The sequence below is a fragment of the Poecile atricapillus genome, chromosome 1, assembly GCF_030490865.1.
Source record: "Poecile atricapillus isolate bPoeAtr1 chromosome 1, bPoeAtr1.hap1, whole genome shotgun sequence".
In the NCBI taxonomy this organism is placed as follows: Eukaryota; Metazoa; Chordata; class Aves; order Passeriformes; family Paridae; genus Poecile; species Poecile atricapillus.
The window spans coordinates 159,070,553-159,088,273 of record NC_081249.1 but is presented as its reverse complement, the minus strand read 5'-3'; the positions used below and the strand labels follow the sequence as shown (position 1 = coordinate 159,088,273).

Below are 17,721 nucleotides of genomic sequence, written 5' to 3'. Positions count from 1 at the left end.
CTCTGATGAGATTACAAGTTTGGTTGATAAAGTTAACTGCACAGATATAATAGACTTAGGTTTTTATAAGGCTTTATAAGGCTTAGGACCACAGGACATTCTCATTAAAAAATTAGCACTATGCAATATCAATAAAGAACACTTTCAATTGATTAGTAACTGGCTAGATGACAGATCTCACAGTAGCCATCAGTGGTGAGTCATCCCTGAAGAAGGAGTTTTCTCATGGAAATTCACAGGGATCAGTAAAATTACCAGCTGCTACTCAACATTTTTATCAATGAGCTGTAAGGATTTTTTTTTTAATTGCTACTGCTAAGGGGTGTGTGAATGGCAAACAGGGACAGAATGGTGTAAAATGGTTAGGCAGCCTCACAGAATCCCGGGCCACGTGCTTACACTTGAAGTAATATATCCATAGCCATGGAACACAGCTATGGAACAGGAAGTTTATCATGTCAAGCTGTCAGGTATAAAAAGACCCAGAGTCATAGGACACAGCTCAACAAAGATCATTCTTTTGAAGCTGAACTCAGGCAAACAGACATTAAGATATGGTGCCTTTTGTTTTGTTTTTTTTTTAAACTGAGAGAATGATTATTAGAGTCAGCTGCCAAACAAGATGAAGATTCCCCCTCTTTTAATCCTTCTGGCTTCACATGGGGTGTTTTTCTGTAAAGTGCCTTTAGTCAAACACAGATACTGGTTTCCCAGCTGGACTGCAAAGGTGAATTCTGTGACCTGCATGATGCAAATTTGGCAAAGAGATCTGATGTGAGACAATGAGACTCAGGGGATGTAGAGGGAGCCCTTGTCACACAGTAGCTTTAGCAGTTTCTCTTTCAGATGGGACTCCTGAACAAATCCGTGTCTGGCTGGCTTTGATACAATGCAGCCTGCTGGATTGAGGGCTGCAATCTACATCCACACTGTCTCCCAGTTAAAGGGGGGTTCAGTGTCTCTGGTATCTCAACATCTCCAGGACAGGGCCAAGCAGTCCCAACACCACAGCTTTTTGAGACTGGGACAAGAGTTTCCCTGTTTGCTGTGTCTGACCAACACTACAGAGGTGATGCAAGCGTGGCCCACATCCCTTTTATGAGCTCATGGCACTGGAGTCAGCTTGCTAGTGGAAAAGGCCTCCACAGACCTTTTTACTGCTTGAAACCAGCAATCAGTCCATCCCTTTCTGTTCCACTCCCTACTACAGGGTCAGAGCACAGCTAAGTAAGCAGTAAGCCTCATTTCTCCCTGTTTTCCAGCTTTGAGCAGAGCTTTGTGAATGTTGCATGACACAGGCAGAGATTCTTAGGCAGTAGGCTCTAGTCTCCTCCCATGTCAAATAACAGCATGAGCCTTGACTGGCTAGTTGCATGACTGGCTGGGCCAGGGCTGTACCTGAGTTGGCGAGGGCCAGAGCTTTGAGCGTGACAAACTCCTCCTTTTCCACTTTGAGCTTCTTATAGCGGCGCACCAGTTGTAGGATGGCCAGGTAGAGCTCCAGCAGCCCTGTCAGACGAGAGTGCTCTTCATCCATTATGTAATCCTCAGCATAGACCAGCTTGTCCTCATATGGCAGGGAGCGGTACACAATGCCCAGGATGAGAATTTCCATCCAGGCACTCTGCAGAAGGCTCATCTGGTCTCCAAGGGAGAGGTTGGAGAACCCTAACAGAGCAAAAGACAAGCAGGGTCAAATGGGTGTGCAGCAAAGCCTCTAGGTCTTTAGTTTCCCTGAGATTCAAACCATCACTCTTCCCTACTGGCCTGCTGCTTTAAAAAAGAAACCCAAAAAACCTCACTAAAGTGACCCTGTCTCTGTGGCAATCAGCACACACAGACCCTATCCTTCTCTTTGCTCCTATGCCCACCCACAGCCTCAAACAGGAGTTCTGATGCTCTGACTGTATTTATGGGAGCCCAAGGTTGGTGACAACCTCTTTTCAGTGACCACTGCTTCTTTCATAGCAGCAACTCTTTTGTACCACATTGCCTCCCCTCTCTTCCTCTGTTGGTCTGTATTGCAGCCCATTTAGTCTGTCCTAGCTGAAAAATGAACAGAGAAGAGCTCCAGATGGCAGAAGAGAGGGCTTCTGATGGGACAGGAGGGAATGACACAGGCCTGAATTACAAGTATACTACAATCTCACATTTTGGCAAGGATGAGAAAAAGTCCTGCCACAACAGAGCACCAAAATGTGTTCAAAAATGAATATATTTGTGATCAGAATCCTCCTATTCCTCCTCGCACTCTGATCTCCATACCAGCAGCTCTGCCTACAACCCTACCCAGAGATAAAAATACCTTTGCTGTGCCATACAAGTACCTAAATCAGAGCCAAACCTAGTAGCAATGGAACCAGCCCCCACAATGAACCAAATATTCTTACCAAATACAGAAAGAGCAAAGATATACCCTGACAGCCCCAGAGTCCACTTGAGAAAGTGGAGAGGACAAAAAAAAATAGGCAAGGTCCACTTCAAGGTAGGGAAAAAGGGCATGAGAAGTAAAACTGTCTGTTATGCCTTCCATACCTGGTACCCTTGGCAGCCAGACCATGAAAGACCATGAAAGATCCTGAGAGATGGGCACACTAACAGTCATTACAAACGGAAATGTCAAGCACAGTGTGTTGGTCCTCTCTAGGCAGCTTTTGCCCACCATGGACATTCAGAAATTACACTTTTTTGGCAGCCTCTTGCTTCTAAAGGTTCCTAGAGCTGTGAAAGAATGGGACACCCTGGCATGCCTCAGATGGGAGGGTGATGCTCCACTAGCCTCTCCAGGCAGTTTTCTCCCCAGATGCTTATGAAGTCTTGGGGATCTCCAAGAGACCTGTGAACTCATGAGCCTCTATGCAGAAGCCTCCCAGCTTGCCTGGCTCAGCTGGACTTCCTTATCCCACACCCCACCCTGCTCACAGCTCTTGGCCACACATCGGGGCTGATGTAGACAGCCACCATGATGATCATTTGATTTCTCTTGTTATCAAGTTGGCAATTAACAAAAGAGCTGATGATTGCTATATTGACTGACTGTGGGATCTCTTTTTCTATCTGCACTATCTCAGCTGGGGAAGGGAAGGCAGAAGGGTGGGTTAGTGGTATTTATTTATCTCTACGCCATGTTTTGTGTTGCCAGGGGAAGCAAAGGGTGATAATGGCCTGGCAGCCCTTGGACATCCAATTTCCCTTATCAGGCCACTGAATAGAAAAGAGGCCCCAGGCCACATTAATTAACAGATACCAATCAGCTGTCACGTGCTGTGTGTGCAAGGTCTGAGGGGAGCAGTGGGTGGGAGGGAAGAATCAATACACCACTGGGGAGGAGTGCCAGAGGGAACAGCTAAAGAGGAGTCCAGGCTACTGGGGAGAAGAGCTGCAAATCCAGCTCCATGACTGTGAGACTGATTCCTGTACAGCACAGCCTGTGCTCCACATAGCCCTGATGAATCCCGCCTCTTGCTCGGGCTGGGAGGTGGGTGCCTTGTCCTTTATCTCACCCTTCTGCCCCTTATGCCCTGCTCTCAGAACTGTGCTGCTCTGGAATGCAGCCCTCCTGACAGTCCAAGTGCAGGCTGCTGCAGCTCCAGTGCTTGGGATCCTGTCTCCACAGCTCTGCCCCGCTGCACATGGAAATGATGAGGTCAGCCCTGAGATCAGAGGTGCACAGACACTCTTTAGAACTTGAGAGCCCTCCTTTGGTCACCCCTCTCCTAGCTCTGACCATGGAGGTAAGTCCAGCATTTAGGCTGCTGCCTTAAGTCCATTCTCTGGATCAGTCACATGCTCTTTCTGCAGCTTCATTCCCCATCTGGATTACAAAAGGCTTTAGGCCATTGCCTCACTGGAGTCTGCCAACAACACCTCTTAAAGATTGAGACACAGTCACGTAGTAGAGTGAGAGGATCCAGGACAGGTGTGGCTCATACTTTTCTGCTACAGAATAAAGTAGAAAAATTGATTTAACTCTAGAAGTAGCCTGAACACAGCAGCTCTATCAATTGCCCTTTCCCAGAGGCTGTTGTGGCAGGTAAGATCAGGAGACAGAGTATTTTACCCTTTGCCAAGAAGAGCAGAAGAGCCAGCTGCAATTGCCCCACCCACCTGGGAATGCCCCTGGCCAAAAGCACTCCCAAGTAACCAACAACTCCAGCTCCAGCAGGCGAGAGGGAAGAGGGAGCACTATGCTGTCAAGCCTGGACTTGAAACGTCTGACAGAACTGGGACCCTTTTCCTCCAGTGTTCACACATGTGGAGTGCAAGGGCTAAAAGGACTATCCTTGAATCGTTGCAGTAAAGGGGAAGCATAACTCTCTCATGTTATAAGAGTTGAAATCAGGAAAAGTAAAGGTTAATCACAGCCAAAATCACCAGCTTGCTATTTATTATATACTGGGGAACCTCTAGTTGTGAAATTTTCTGTCATTTTACAGCACCCAGGAATTACTAGAATACAACTGCTCTGCATTCTTGAGCTGTTGAAGGCCCAGCATCCAGAAAATGCCCTTAGCGATCTGTTTCTTGCTGCCTTTCTCAAGTCTGACCCTGAAAGGTGCCCAATTCACCACTGCCACAAAAGAGAAGCCTCTGGCTCTAGCACAGAGCTGCATGAAACACAGAATGTTTCCTTCCTTCCCAGGTGCACCTTGAGAAAAGCTGCTTTATTTGCAATGTGACAATTTGATGTCACATTCAGGTTGTTGGGGTTTTTTTAATTTTGGGTTTTTTTATTATTATTTCAGTGGTTTGGCAGTGGGAGCTCCCAGAATTTAAAAAAAAAAAAAAAGTCACATAATTTGTGGCAAGTGGAGTTCATAATCTGTTAATTTATTATCATTTCTGTCATCCTGGAGGGCCATTAGCAGAGGTAATAAAAGGAGATGTAATTATAGGATCTGAGGCCACTCCAGACACAGCTGCTGTCACTCCACTTGCCATATTTCATTCTGTGCTAGTACTAATGTCTTCCTGGTGAGAACAGCACAACAGCTACCCTGGGAGAGCCTTCATCGTCACCCTTCAAGAGAAGTCTTGTCACCCTGCATCAAAGCAAGAAGAAAAGGTGGATGTTGTTCCAAGACAATTTCCATGGGGGGAGAGTGAGTAGTGGGGAGGGGGTCTCATACAGAAGGGAACAACCCCACATTGGCTAAGTGTGGCTATTGAGCTAATAACATTTGCTAAACATGATTAAATCATGTTTTATTGTTATCATAGGAAAGTGTATTTAAGTTTTACTGATTTTATTTACTAATACTGTGGGGTAGAAGTTTGTGTTGGCACCTGGGATCCTTCAGGGTTGGTATGACTTTAATGTCACATCTTTACTAATTCCAGCGTGAATACAAGACAAGAATATGTGGCTTTTTCTCCTATCTCCATCCTTCTCTGACCATGAGTTTATACAGACAGGAAGCAATGTCATGTTTTGCTCAAAATCCTTGGAAGGCAAAAATACAGGGCATAGATAATTTAGACACCTGGCAGGCTCCTGGCCCTGCCCTGCTCTGCCCCCTTGCTGCATAACTCAGTATGTTTCATACTTGTTGCAGAACTACAGAGGTTTTGTTCCATTATTATGAACTATCTTTTATTATCTTTTTTCTCTCGGTACTGCTCTCTTATGTAACAATTATTGAGCTCTCGCCTGTGCACAGTCTAGTTATAAAATACTGCTGCTGGTCTGAACCGTGCCAGGCTGATTACTGAGGCTGATATTGTATTGTAGGGCCTTTGATAGGAGAGGAAAATACACAGAGAAATGTGAGATTATGGCAGGTATGTCCTGATTTCAGAAAGGAGAGGAAGAGCCCCTTTCACAGTGCAGGAGCAATCTCTGCTATACTCCTGTTCTGGGATAGTATTGCCAGTATGGAAAGCTCTGTAGGAACTCAGCACATCCCACAGCCACAAGTAGGGAGCTACAGCCGTGTGCTCTGTGTGAACAGAAATAGCCAAGGTTAGAGGATGTACAACAACACCTCACTGGACAGCCATAGCAGCTAATTGCATTGCATTAAAACCATTCCTGTTAACACTCCAAGTGCTGGGTTAGTAGAGCAATCCAGGCTGAGTTCTCTAATCACCACTGTAACCCCACTTGTGATGAATCAGCCCCAGATGGATTCCAGCACTAGTGATGGGTATAATCCCTGCAGATATGGCAGATCTCATGTAAGAAGGGCACCACCAAATTAACCTCTTCTCAGAAATACTGTCTTGAAAAGTTTCTTCAGACTTCATAGTCTCATCTTGTAACAATCCATATTCCATATAGCCCAGAAAACCACTAACTCTTGGGTCCCAGGAGAAACACCCTACAGAAAAAGAGAAGCAGCTACCAAAAAGCCAAAAGAGGAGCAACAGAAAGAAACAAAATACATGAGAAAACTAGTCTGATCAGTTATGTTGATTCATCAAAAAAATTAAGAACTTAAAGCCAAGAAGCAAAGCAAAACAACACAGACCCATACAGTAGAAGACACGGCATGCAGTAAGTCCTGTATCAGAACCACATATATTCTCCTGGCAAAAGGAAGGGGGACAGAAGGCAGGAGATTGCTGAAGTGAGCTGTTCATAGTGAATATCGGAAGCAATCTTTGTAAAGCAGCCTTGTAAACCCCAAGGATATCCTCTAAGTTCCCTGGCGAGCCTTCTCCACACACAAATCCAACCTATATATTTCTGGTGAAGTTGGAGAGAGACTAGAGAGAGGGGAGCATTTTCCCGTCCCAATCCAAATCTGGGAAGAACCCAGAACTCAACACTGAGGGCCATATCTGCTCCTTCAGCCTCGGTCCACCCCACCTGCAGGTGTGGGACACCTGTTATGTCACTCAATCCCACAGACACACACTGCATACAGTCAGTGAACCTTCCAAGGCCAGTCACACTGCCAATAAGTTGTCCTCATTATTTGTCAACAAAGAAGCCTTGAGATTCATTGGCAATAGCACATTGACTATCGCAATGGGATTTGTTCTGTGACAAATCCATTATGACAAGCTTTCCTGAGTATGGACAAGAATGCCCACTGCTGAGGGGGGGTGAATCTGCCTTGTTACTAGCAATAAAGTCCAATAACTGCCATAATATTTATTCATCTATAAACACAACAGACCTAGGTCATGTTGATGTAGTACAAAACCATGAAAGTCCACCATACCATCCCTAAGGCTGTTTCCCAAGTGCTTTCACTGGGCCATTCAATGCTAGATATGACAGAGAACTTCATTGCATCATGTCAAAGCCTTCTGCATAATCCCAGGGCACACACACATACAGTGATCAATTTATGCACCTCCATCATAGACTGCACTGGAGTTTGTTACCAGTGAGAGCCCATCACTAGCAGTTTTTTGTAACAGTACTTTTCACCTATCACAATAGGAAAAAGCCCTGGTTGAGGCCAAAACTGATAAGCACAGAGATAAATAATAGCTCCCTTTGCTGTTCATGCTCACACCCTAGTAAATCCCCATTTACCTGGGATGTGCTTTGCCCAGCCAATGATCACCACCAGTTCCCTGTCTGCCAGGTCACAGAGGGTTGTCAGGGCTTTGATGTCACTCTCCGGCATGGTTGGATCAGGCATGGCATAAATCTTCTCTGGCTCAGCCACCAGCAAGTGGGACACGATCTTAGTCACTGCACATTTCAAAGGAGAAGTTGTTGTATCTCTTGTGACATAAGGTGAACCCTCCTGGGATAAGACATGACTATAGAGCCCTTAGAACCTCAGTAATGGTTTTAGTCACAACAGAAAACCATACTGCAGCTACACAAGCTGTAGTGATCTGCCTGTGCCAAACCAGCCCTGCATAGGGATGGCAAAAGCAGGAAGCTGCTGTAATGTTGTCAGTCATTGTCTCAGGTAGGTCCAGTGAGGGGAGAAGGAGGCAAAAAGTTGGTGGGATTTGGAAAAGTTTAAAGAGCTATGGGTTGTATTGAAGAGAGAAATCATCGTGGGACTGGTTTTGTCAACATGGCTTGGGTAAAGGAAAATATCAGAATATCACTAAATGGATTTATATAATCTCCTAGCAAAGGTCTGGTATTAAACCCTAGGTACAGTGAATACAGTACCTGAGCTGTACCTAGGCCTGTTAATTACCTCTACATTACGATCATAAGAAAAAATTCCAGCAGTGTTGGCTGATACAGGAATAGGAAGTGACAATTGCTACACTTTACACTGTACTTTTGGGAGACCAGTGAAAAGAAATAGAGTGGCAGCTCCAAGGACCACAATTCAAGACCAATACGTACATGGCTTTTTAGCTGGGGGAGGGATCTGTAAGCTCAGGTAAGTGCTGCTCTCAGAATCCAGTCTCCTTTTATATTTCTGACGGCCTCCACGGACTCGATCCAGACGAACACCTGCAGGTAAAACCAAAAAAGTCCTCATGTTCCTTAGTGCCTTATAAAATCTTGACATGCAAATACTAAAATTTCCTAAGTAAGATGTTCCCCACACTCCAGAGAGCTTCCTTCTCCCAAACTCTTGAGATCTCAGCTGAACCAATCAATCTCAATACCAACTAGACTGCCTCCAGCTCTATGCATGCTGCTCTGAGCTTTACTTTTATTCAAAACATTAATGAAGACAGAAATTAACCCATTCAGTCTCTTGAATCACCATAAATCTTATGGGCAGATGAAAAGCTTCAGACCTCAATGTCCTCTACATGAGCCTGCTTTTAAAAAGAAAGACTTGAAATGTCAATCAAACTTGCAGTTATAAAAATAAGCTCTTAGATTGTTCTTAAAAATGAGAAGTTAAATGTTCTGTGACCTCTCACTGTTTATATTTGAAAAAAGTGACCTATAGCAAACAGATAATGAACTATGAATTCAACAAAGATGTTTCAGCCTTGATCAAGTAAGGCAACTGTAATAAAAGTAGAATCCAAATAAATAGAAACAATCTTGACTACAATAAAGCAATGATAAAGAAGAAGTAGGGAGACAGTGAAGAATTTGTTGCAGTTCTTTCAAAATGCAGTGCAGCAAATTGGAAACAGCACTCTGAAAAAAATTTCCAGTGACTGGGAAGTACTGCATGCAAAAAACCATAGCATCATCAACAGACCAAAACCAGCAACTAAGTTGTCCTATTAGTACAAAATACAATATTAAAAAGAAACTGTGAAAAAAACCCTAAAGATATTCATGCAGTTGTCTTTTATTTCTGAGCAGCAATATGGACTCTGATAATCAGTCTGTGAAACTGGAGTAACTTAGTCTTGCTGGGAGAAACAGTTTTGGAAAAAAAAATCTTTCAAGGTAAATGTAGGAGCATTTGATTAGAATAAAGTTTTGAATTTACACTATACAAGCACTTCCTTAAAAATACACAGGAGTTCATCTAGTCTGATCATGGGAAACAATTATGTGATACACTTACTAATCACATTAAGTCATTAATATTTTGCAATCATACCGCTACATAAACACAAACAACTAAAAGCAAACACTCCACATCAGTTTTGAAGTGACACTTTTTCAACAACCTGTACACCTGAAAAAATCTGCAGTCAGCTGGCAAATATTGTGCTCTAGAATGAGGCATGTCTGTCACACTGCATTTCAACGCCGTGTTTGCTTACTCTGTCAGGGAAAAGAGAAAGCTTTTACTGTAATGCTCACACCAGCCACACCTGCACCACCTGAAAACACTACTTGCAACAACATATAGATCCCAATACTCTTCATGGCTAGAGCACCAAAGCAATTTGCCTATCAACTGCCCATAAGCAGCAAGAATAGCAGGCCAACAACACTCAGTTGCAGCAGTCTCCCACTGAGCAGGAGCAGGAATGAGCAGGCGTGGAGACCTGCAGAGCAAGGGAACTGCTACTGCGGGTGGCTGCTATGGGAGCACAGCTGAGATGCTGAAGATTAAGAGAAAGGTATGAAGATGATGTAGGTGAACTCAGGTTACACTGAGTAATTTCTTTCCCCTGTTCCATTTTCTATTTCTTCTTACTCTGTATAGAGAATTCAGTGACATCCCTAAGTACCACCTTTCTTTTCCATCACATGGTAGGTATTGTTTCTGAAAATGTTGCCTATTGCCTCTTCCATTTCCAGTGGCAGGTAGCCTGTGGGCAAGACTCCTTCCTGGGAGTCCAAACACACTTCAGAGAGCAATTTTTAAAAGGACAGCTGGGGAATCCCAAACCTGAGGTTATCTAGGGAGGTCCCTGAGGAACAGCAGTAATAAAATCCTGGATGAAGCAGGAAATTTTCATTTCTGTCCATGATTTCTTTCCCTCTATAAATGTGCCCTGGTTTCTTAAGAAATAAGACTCTATTCCATGCTTTGTGGAATGAATGACACCTGCCTATAATATAAGCCTATAATATAAGCCAGGAGAGAAAGAAGGGACACAAATTTCTGAAACTGCCAGTAAACCAAACAACCAGATACAAAAATTAGAAGGGTCAGGAATATACTGTTGGAAGATAATAGGGGGATCCAGAACAGGCTGCCAAGACTTCGGGACTGATTCACATCTTCCCAGGACTTTCCCACATAACGATCATAGGCGGGTACATTCCCTCACACCGGTGGTCAGGGGGAGGGAAAGAAGGAGATGCCATTCTCAGCTGGCAGAAACCAGCACACAGCCCTCCAGGACGTTTTTGCTGTGCAGTTTGCTAAGCAGCAGGGAGGGGGAACTAGGAGGAATAGGGAGGAAATGGGAGAAGGAGCCTGTTTCCTCCTCCCAAGGTGAATGCCATCCTCCAGTGCTTGGCAGAGGGATGGCTGCACAGGTTGCAGCAGTATTAGGGACCCTCAATCAGATTATAAGGACACAAGGGACTTAAGTGCATTAAAAAAAGATAAGAAAGACGCAGAGAGATTTACCCTCCATCCCTCCTTCCCCCACCGAGCAGATAGAGGTCTGTTTGCCCAAGGACTTCAGCTTGTTAATTCTGAACAACTGTTTGTCCTCCTCTTGTTCCCCTTCCTGTGCGACACTCCTTGAGGCAAACATTTTCAATCAGCACTTGCAGAGCCACAACTCTACCCTGTCATCACTCCAGCCACAGAGCTGGTGAACACAGGCTGAGCCCACACAGCACATCCCAGCTCCAGCTGCTGAGTGCAGTGACCCACAGGTACTGCAGTAAACAAAAGCATTTCAACCCTCTGAGTCCCTGACTGTGACACTCCAGACATAAGCATCATGGTAAAATCCTTTTTCTAAAGATCTGACAGTCTAATGGGTCATACCTAGATAGAAGGAAAGGGCATGGCCAAAAATCAGTACTGTGGTATCTAGGTACTCGGGTTAATGCCTGCTGCTCTGCTTGATTTCCTCTGTGGTTGATTTCAAGACAGGCAGGCTGGTTACAGTGCAGCTCTGAGAGGGACACTAAAGGAAAGACATTAAAATGCAGTGGGGAGGTGTGGTGAGTGAGGTCAGAGAAGCAGCATGAAGGAAAACACTGAGCAGAGAAGAAATGGAGTGGGATGTAAACTGGGATATGAATGGAGGTGAGACAGAAGTAGGAGTAGGGAGTAAGGAGTAAGGAGAAGGGAGGTGAAAGAGAGAGGGCTAGAGCAAAGCTGAGGGCCATATATACTGTAATCACAAGGGCAGGTTTCACACCACACATGCAGCCACCAGAGCATTAACTGCAAGGTGCAGCAGCCACACATGAGATGCAGCTGTCCATCCTGAAGACTCACATAGGATTTGGTACTGCAGCCTCACAAGACAGCAGCAGAATAAAGCTCCTGCTCACATGAACCACAACTGGCCGGTTCAAAGGAGAGAAGACACTCATCCTACAAAAATGTCACTACCGCAGGCGGTCACTCCTGGACCACTCTCAGTGTCAGCAAGGAGTTGAGATCAACAGTATGGGGCAAAGTTTGGAAAGCACCACTCCTTGATAACTTATCTTGCTGGCAGTTCCTTTAAATTAAGGCTATCTATTCTGGAAACATGCCCTCTCCTCCCATTCCCGTGTATGGCAAGAAAGTGCTGCTGTTCATTCGATTTTGTTACCTTTTGAGAGACCCTGCCTGAAAGTCCTCCTCATCTGACCTAGCTATGGAGCTGAGCCTGGTGAATGCCACAGGGATTGAGTTCCAGCTCTCTGGCAGCTTGTTCTCAGCTCCCCTGCCTGCCCAAGGCCCCTCTGACCCTGCAGGGAGGAGGGCAGGGCCAGGACTTGTGCAGAACTTCTCAGCTCAGCATCCTGCCTGGGGCAGGAATGTCAGTTTTCTAAGTGTCCTGTGGGTGCCACTCGTGTTCCAAGCACTCTTGCAGAGAGGTCTGTGCCAGCACCAAGCCTCTGCAGTGGGAGAGCTGATCTGCTGATCGTTCAAGCTCCCTGCATTTCTCTGACATGCCCCTTGGAGAGATGTCTGCCCGACAACTTTGGGATCAGATGTCCCCTTACTGACTTGATAACATCAGGCCTTGGGTTTTTTTTCTTAATGGAAGTAAAATAATTCCATCTTTTTTTAAAAGCTGGACCCAGGCCGAGACTGTTGGAAGTAAAAATAGCCGAGTATGCAGAGGCGACAGCACACAGAGTCAGGTTTAGTTTCTCTTTTATTTTCTGGGGACTAAAAATACTCTTAAAAGCTCTGTGAAGCTGAGCCCTGGCCAGTGGGAAATGCAGTCAAGGCCCAATATCAGCTGTCGTGTCAAATTACCATCCTCACCTCACTTTCCATCGAGTCCTATCACATGCCCATGGATTGATAGGAACAGAAAGATCTATCTTGCCAAAAGAGCTAACGGAGGAGCCAAGCACAGGGTCTGCATGGTACAATATGTGTCTAGACCAAGAAGGACGCAACCAAAGGGAGCACAGGACAAGTGCTGGCCAGGAAGCAAAAGGGCTGCTTTTGCTGAGCTCCCCTGATAGACTAGCCAGGTCCTGTGTCCACTGCCCACCTAATCCTTGAGCTGCAGTTTCCACACTGCTTGCTCTCTGAGCTGGGGTGCTGCTCTGTAGCTAGAAGAGCACCTGTCTCCAGGAGCTGCAGTCTAAAGCATGTGGATTGCTACTGGCCAAGGAAGCTGGAATGGATAGGCTAAGAGCAGAGAAGAAAGGAAGGGAGAAGGGTTGTATTCAAAGTGTCTCCTACAAAATTTCTCTCTTCCTTTCTGCTCTGAACTTCAGGAGAGATGACAGCATGTGGTAATGGGATGAGTCTATCAAGGAAACAGCAGAGATGATCATTAAAAGTCAGGCCTGCCAAGATGGAGAATGAAATAGACTATAGGAAAAAGCATCACGGCCAAACAGGAATGGAGAGGCTACAAACTGACTAGGCTCTCTTTTGTTACTCAGATTCCAGCTTGGAAATGAGAAAAGATCCCCTTATACTATTAGGGTCTAATGCTGCGGCAAAAAGAGGCTAGCCCCTGGAGAGTCTTCCAGTAGGGGACTGATGCAATTACCCAACTCATCTGAAATACAGGAAAGCAACTTGAGGGTCACAAATCAGCACTGCTAGAAGAACCCAGTGACTAGACTGGTGCAGGTTAACAAGCCTGGAAATTACAAGGGAAAGAGAGGATGAAGAACTATCCTGGGGATGAGGGGAAGTAGAGATGAAAATCCATCTCCTGTGTTAAAAGAGCCTACAGAGAAATTAGATCAGTTCAGGAAGGACACTGCAACTTCTTCCACCTTTGATGGTTACAGGGTTATGTTAGTCAGGTAGGAAAGTTTCTTCACTGTCAGGCTGACTGAAGAGTCCCTGGACTTAGACTGGTTAGCCCTGTGATACCTGATGGTACCTGGTCCCAGAGGCTCTCATATGCCTTGGAGCAGTGACACAAGGTGTCAGCTCCTCACACACAGAAACACAAGCAGCATGTCCCAAACAGGTGGTCCAAAGCATAGAGAGTCAGGTGAAACCCACAGAGCTTGCAAACCAGTCCTTCTCTGCCAATGCCAGCTGCATGGCTGCCAGCTCTGCAGGGCTGTCTGCAGTGCCAGCCACTGCTGTCTCTCAAATGCACAGCTTTCTTCCCATGCTGAGCCCCTCTCACTTTGCTCACCCCACTTTGCTCCCTCTGGAAACTCGGGAATTAACAAGGGCTTCAAAGGCAAATGGGAATAAAGAATACCTCAGTACTTTGTTCTCTGCAACAACTCTCTATAATAAGCCCCACACCCACATATTCACCCTGTGTCCATGGCCCATGCAAACGTTCTCCTTTGACTGCTTCCCCTCCCAGCCCTCCAAACATTCTGAAGCAGGTCAGCAGCTCTATTGGTTATGCCACCCATGGCCACAGTGCCTGCACAGCAGCGGGCTGAGGGGCACTGTGCAAAAGGAACTAGGAAAAGACCAAGGTTGCCTTTCTCAACAGGACCTAAAAGATGACTAAGCCTCAGCCCCACTGACTTTCCCAGAGGTAGAACTCAGAAATAAAGCCCCAAAGCAGTGTTTGCTGCCTAAAGGAACTGGAAGATCTAGGTGTGATTTAACTCACCTTACTTTAGACTTTGATAGCTCCCCTCTGTGCATCTGAGCTCCCTTGACAGGAAACAGAGAAAAAGGCACCTCCACATTCAGCTCACTGGCCAGACACTTGATGTGGCCAGACCATGACAGATACTTCTCTTCACTGATTACCAAGAGAAACCCTGTGGGGTGAAACCAGTGCTATCTCTAGTCCAGTTTTTTGTCTCAGTGTATTACAGTGAAGCAGATTTTGGAACTGGTAGAGGAATACAAGCATGGATCAAGAACCACAATTTTTGGTATGTGACAAAATGGAGAGACCCCCACCACTACATGGAAAGAGGTCTACTTGTGATGGAGATCCACAGAGGCAAGGGAGTTAGACTTACCAACACAGCATGCTCTGCTTTGGCCAGCCTCTTACAGCAACTCTGCTCGAGCCTTGAAGCATCTCCTCAAGTCCTCACCTCAGCAGTGGCTCTTCTAATGCTAAGAACTACTGTCCACTTCTTACTGAATTCTAAAATTGGAACAGTGGTGCCAGGAAGTTCTTACTAAAGACCCTATCAGGATATCCTGCAGGTCAAGAGCTGGCACGATCTTCAAAGGTGAGTCAAGGAAAGGGATTGAGAATCTCAGCAGAGCTGAGTCACTGGTGCACTCAGGTTATCAGAGGCACATGACTAAAGTTACTGTAGAGCTGTGGGGGCGTGCATTCAGTCCCATCCCATTCCTGCTTACCTTGAAGAATATTACCTGCTGTGTTGTCAAAACCAGCTAAAAGCTTCTAGGAAAACTGCTGGGTTCTAAAAATCCCAGGATGGTTGTTGCAGTTTTTATCTTCTTCCTATTTTCCGTATGTGTTAGAAGAGTACTAAGCATAGTTTTGGTGACTGAATACACAAAGTATTTATTATAGACCTATGCAGAGATAATGCCTCTCTGAGCCACCTAGATGTATATTGATGGAACCTGGACTTCAAAGTTTGAAAGAATGGAGATCTAGTTAGGTGTGGTAAGAACCACAAAATTCAAAATGAATGGGAGGAACCAAATTAAACAGATTCATAATCCATTAGATAAGGGAGAAAGTGTAGGGATGATACTGGATGTGCCATTCTTATGTCCAGAAAACAGATACCAAGTGCACTCAGCCCAATGTGCAATTTGTGAGCAGTCCATCTGCTGGAAGCCTCCTCTTTGGAGGATTACCATCAACCTGCCAAAGGCAGCACATGCTCTCTGTCACAGCTCAGCTCCAGCCACATTGCAAATGCTCAATTTATGCCTTGGAAAATAGTTGGGTGTGGAAGATGCCACTCACTGCTCCTAGAGATCCTGTTTCAAATGACAGGGGGTTGCCTGTCTGTTTTTAAACACAAAGATATTTTAGAGAAGGAAAAATCATTTTTTCATTCTATTTTTTCATTTGGATACCTCCAGTAGTGATATTTCTGGCAGCGGCTGGAGGCAGAATACTCTATAAATACAAAGCCATTAAATTGCACACAGCAGCAACCTGATCGGGGCTACCTTTTAATTTCCTGACATGAGCTGGCCACTAACCCAATTACCCAGGGTCCCCGGAGGAGCCCTCATCCTTCCCAGGAAACACAAAGCAAGAACCCAAGCATATTGCAGGGATATCAGCTGAGCTTTCACTGAAATCAAATATCTTTTTGTGAACCCATGGTCTGGAAGCAGGGATGGGGGCAGGAGGGAGAGGCTGCTGGAAACACTTTGCTCCATTGAGAGATTCTTTCACTTGAAAACAGAAATTAAACACTCTCCATTTGGTTACATTGCTGAAAAGGAGCTCTGCTGTTGATTCAGTTATCTGGATTTTACAGAAGATGAAAGCAAAGTTGTAAGTGGAAGTGGTTTGAAATCACCAGTGCTTGGAACCCCTTGCTCAGATACTAGATATCTACATCAAATTTACAACATCACACAGCCAAGTCTGTCCAGGATGACAGATTTGATTCCCTGTGAAAAATTTATGACATCAGCAGCTGGTAAGATAAACCAAAGAGTTAGGAATAAGCACCAGGGAAATTCCTGACCTGAGAACAGGGTTTCCTAAGCAGACAGGGTCTTGAAGAGGAAATGGATTTAAGAGATAGCTGCTACTGAAATTTGGAGATGATACTCTCACCATCTCGGTAGTGGCGATCACCTCCAGTATCCACAGAGATGCAGGCACTTAGGTAACACAAAGGTTACCAGGTTATTGCAAGTTTCTGGGAGGCCAGGTATTGCCAAAGACACCAGGGAGAGGAAGGAAAGGGGAACAATTAATGGGAAGATGAGCTGAATGAACTTTGTGGCTCTCTTCTCTAGACTTCTCTTGCCTGTTTCACTGCCTGGTGCTGCAGTGCCAGTATCCAGACATTCCAGCAAGCTTTACGTCAGAAATAATATTAGATAGGAGGCCAAGATCTTGGGAGATTTTTAGCAAAGAATTTGGGTTCTCTGTTGAATTTTAATGTTTTCTAGCATTTCTTATCTAAATGCAATAGAAGCAAAGGAACAAAGCCTGGGAAAGGAGTGGTTCTACCTGGGCTTACTACAGCATAACAGTTTTGGGAGAGAGTCATGCAGATAAGATAAATCACACATCTTTACTGGATAATTGCCTAACTTCTCTCTTGCTGTTAAAAAGCCTCCCTTTTCTGCATTCAGATCAAGACTATATATTCTTCTACCTTCCTTCCTTCTATTTGTAGGCTTCATCCTCATCACACAAGCCTGATTCTTGAGAGCCAGGAGGCTAGGCCTGAGGACAACTTACCTTCAAAGCCATTCAGAGTGGGGTAAAACACTTCATACAGGGCAGGTTTCCTATCCCAGGAATCTCCACTCCTGATTTTAGCACATGCAGTGCAAGTACTCCTGCAGACTCCTGTCTTCTGCTTTCTGAGATAAGGTATACCTGGTCTATCACAGGACACATCCCCAGGGTCCTTTCAGTCTTTGTCCTCCTTCTTGAAAGCCAACCAGTGATGTCTGCAAGGAACTGGGCAGAAGCCACTCATACATCTCAGAAAGCTGTACTTGGAGATCAGTCATGGGTGGGACTCTGAGGAGACAAGTCTCAGCACTGGCAGGGAACAGAGGACAACTTCAGCAACATAATATACATTACTCCTATTAAGAAGGAAAACAAGACTCAAAGGCTGGGGGAATAATCAATGCCATTTCAATGCCTGGATGAGATTTTTTTACAGACATTTTCTTTTCTGTGTGATTTTCTGCTGTGATGTGACAC

General features: G+C 45.1%; 1 protein-coding gene across 2 annotated transcripts in view; it reads right to left on the bottom strand.

The window, feature by feature from the left end:
* ESRRB (estrogen related receptor beta) overlaps window positions 1-17,721 on the bottom strand; it is a 126,483-nt gene that overhangs the window by 9,419 nt on the left and 99,343 nt on the right. For both annotated transcript variants that reach the window (XM_058850214.1, XM_058850204.1), the window contains 3 exons: window positions 8,273-8,383; window positions 7,490-7,651; window positions 1,399-1,668 (listed from right to left, as the gene is read on the bottom strand). In XM_058850214.1, the coding sequence (XP_058706197.1) occupies window positions 1,399-1,668; window positions 7,490-7,651; window positions 8,273-8,383 (543 nt within the window). The remainder of the gene's footprint in view (window positions 1-1,398; window positions 1,669-7,489; window positions 7,652-8,272; window positions 8,384-17,721) is intronic.